Source organism: Pygoscelis adeliae, unplaced genomic scaffold (genome assembly GCF_000699105.1).
Source record: "Pygoscelis adeliae isolate BGI_AS28 unplaced genomic scaffold, ASM69910v1 Scaffold275, whole genome shotgun sequence".
Classification (NCBI taxonomy): domain Eukaryota; kingdom Metazoa; phylum Chordata; class Aves; order Sphenisciformes; family Spheniscidae; genus Pygoscelis; species Pygoscelis adeliae.
In genome coordinates, this window is record NW_008824763.1 from 141,110 (window position 1) to 142,874 (window position 1,765).

Below are 1,765 nucleotides of genomic sequence, written 5' to 3' on the forward strand. Positions count from 1 at the left end.
GTGGGGGCGCGGGCAGCTGCCGGTGCTTGGGGCCGGGCGCCCCTGGTCCTCACCTCTCCTCCACCCCCCAGTCCGTGACATCAACCTCTCGCTGTGGCGGCAGCCAGAGCTGGTCAAGTTCGACCGGAGCGTCTTCATGAACCAGGGCGAGTGGGAGCTGCTCTACGTCCTCAGCCGCTTCCAGGAGTTCAGTGTCAAGAGCAGCGACAGCTACGCGGAGATGAAGTTCTACGTAAGGGTCTTCGGCCGCCACGCTTCTCGGGGATGGGGCGCCAAGGGAGGGTCTTGCCACCGTCCCTGTTGCTTGATCACCCAGCTGCTCCCTGCCACAGTGCTCCTGCCTGCGGGCAGGAGGGTCCCAGTAGTGAGCCCTTCCTCTGGCTCACCTTAGTACATCCCACCATCCTCGCCTGCCTTGGCGGAGAGCCACACCAGCTCAGGCTCTCGTTTCAACCCTTCACTGAGCCTTTCCTGTCTCTCTGTCCCGCAGGTAGTCATCCGGAGACGTCCCCTCTTCTACACCGTCAGCCTGCTGCTCCCCAGCATCTTCCTGATGGTTATGGACATCGTGGGCTTCTACCTACCTCCCAACAGTGGCGAGAGGGTCTCTTTCAAGATCACCCTCCTGCTGGGCTACTCAGTTTTCCTCATCATCGTATCCGACACGCTGCCAGCTACTGCGGTCGGCACCCCCTTGATAGGTACGGCGGAGCTACCTGCCAAGCTAACTGCTACGGCAGTCCTGGGCCTGGAGCAGCAGCTCCTGCTGCTCCATACAGAGACCACAGGTCCCCCTAGAGAGGTGGGCAGAGAGGACTCGCTCAGGACCGTGCTCTGTGCATGAGCCTTTGCAGGCCACTCACCTCGCTGACATCTCCGCAGGCATCTACTTTGTGGTATGCATGGCGCTGCTTGTCATCAGCCTGATGGAGACCATCCTGATCGTGCGCCTGGTGCACAAGCAAGACCTGCAGCCCCACGTCCCCGAGTGGGTGAAGCGCCTGCTGCTGGAACAAGCCACCGTCCTGCTCTGCATCCGGGACAGGAAGAAATTCAGCCGAAGCAGGACGCAGAGCTCGGACATCTCCAGGCAGGTGGACAACAATGACAGCACAGGTAAGGGCTGCGCAGAGAGGGCCCACGGGAACCGAAGGGGACTGGGCCCCACGTAGCCATCTACATCCACGTAGCCCCTGTTTGCATGGCGATCTGGGTGCCCGGGTCACCCGCGGAAAGCCCAGCTCCCCATCTAAAGCGGTTTTTCGCACTTGCCTCTCTTGATCCTGCAGCCAAGCTGAACCACTACAGCTGCGAGGACCCCCGGGAGTGCGAGACGGTGGGGGGTGCGAGGCTTGCAGCGGCCTTTGCCGGCCAGGCGGAGGGCTCCCCGCTGATGCATGGCGTCCTGCGCGAGATCCCCGCCATCCGCCAGTTCCTGGAGAAACGCGAGGAGTTTCGTGACGTCGCCCACGAGTGGCTGCAAGTGGGCTACGTGATGGAAGTCCTGCTCTTCCGGGCGTACCTGGCGGCCGTCCTGGCCTACAGCATCACGCTGGGCACCCTCTGGTCGGTGTGGCGGGACGCCTGGGCGGCTCCCGCCTTTGGGGGCAGGAGAGGTGGGGACCTCAGACGCCGCCTTGCTCCAGAGGCCGCTCCTCAGCTCTGGGACTCACCGGTGTTTGCTGACCCAGGCTGGTGCATCCGCCGCCACCTTCCCCCCAGCTCCGCAGCAGCAGCATCTGAGCACGAAGGCAGAGCTGAGGAG

At 63.3% G+C, this 1,765-nt stretch overlaps 1 protein-coding gene across 1 annotated transcript in view; it reads left to right on the forward strand.

Moving 5' to 3' along the window:
* Window positions 1–1,765, forward strand: part of LOC103916554 (5-hydroxytryptamine receptor 3A-like) — a 4,832-nt gene that overhangs the window by 1,899 nt on the left and 1,168 nt on the right. The window contains 4 exon segments of the mRNA XM_009323562.1: window positions 17–232; window positions 491–701; window positions 883–1,116; window positions 1,290–1,616. Coding sequence (XP_009321837.1) covers window positions 17–232; window positions 491–701; window positions 883–1,116; window positions 1,290–1,616 — 988 coding nt within the window.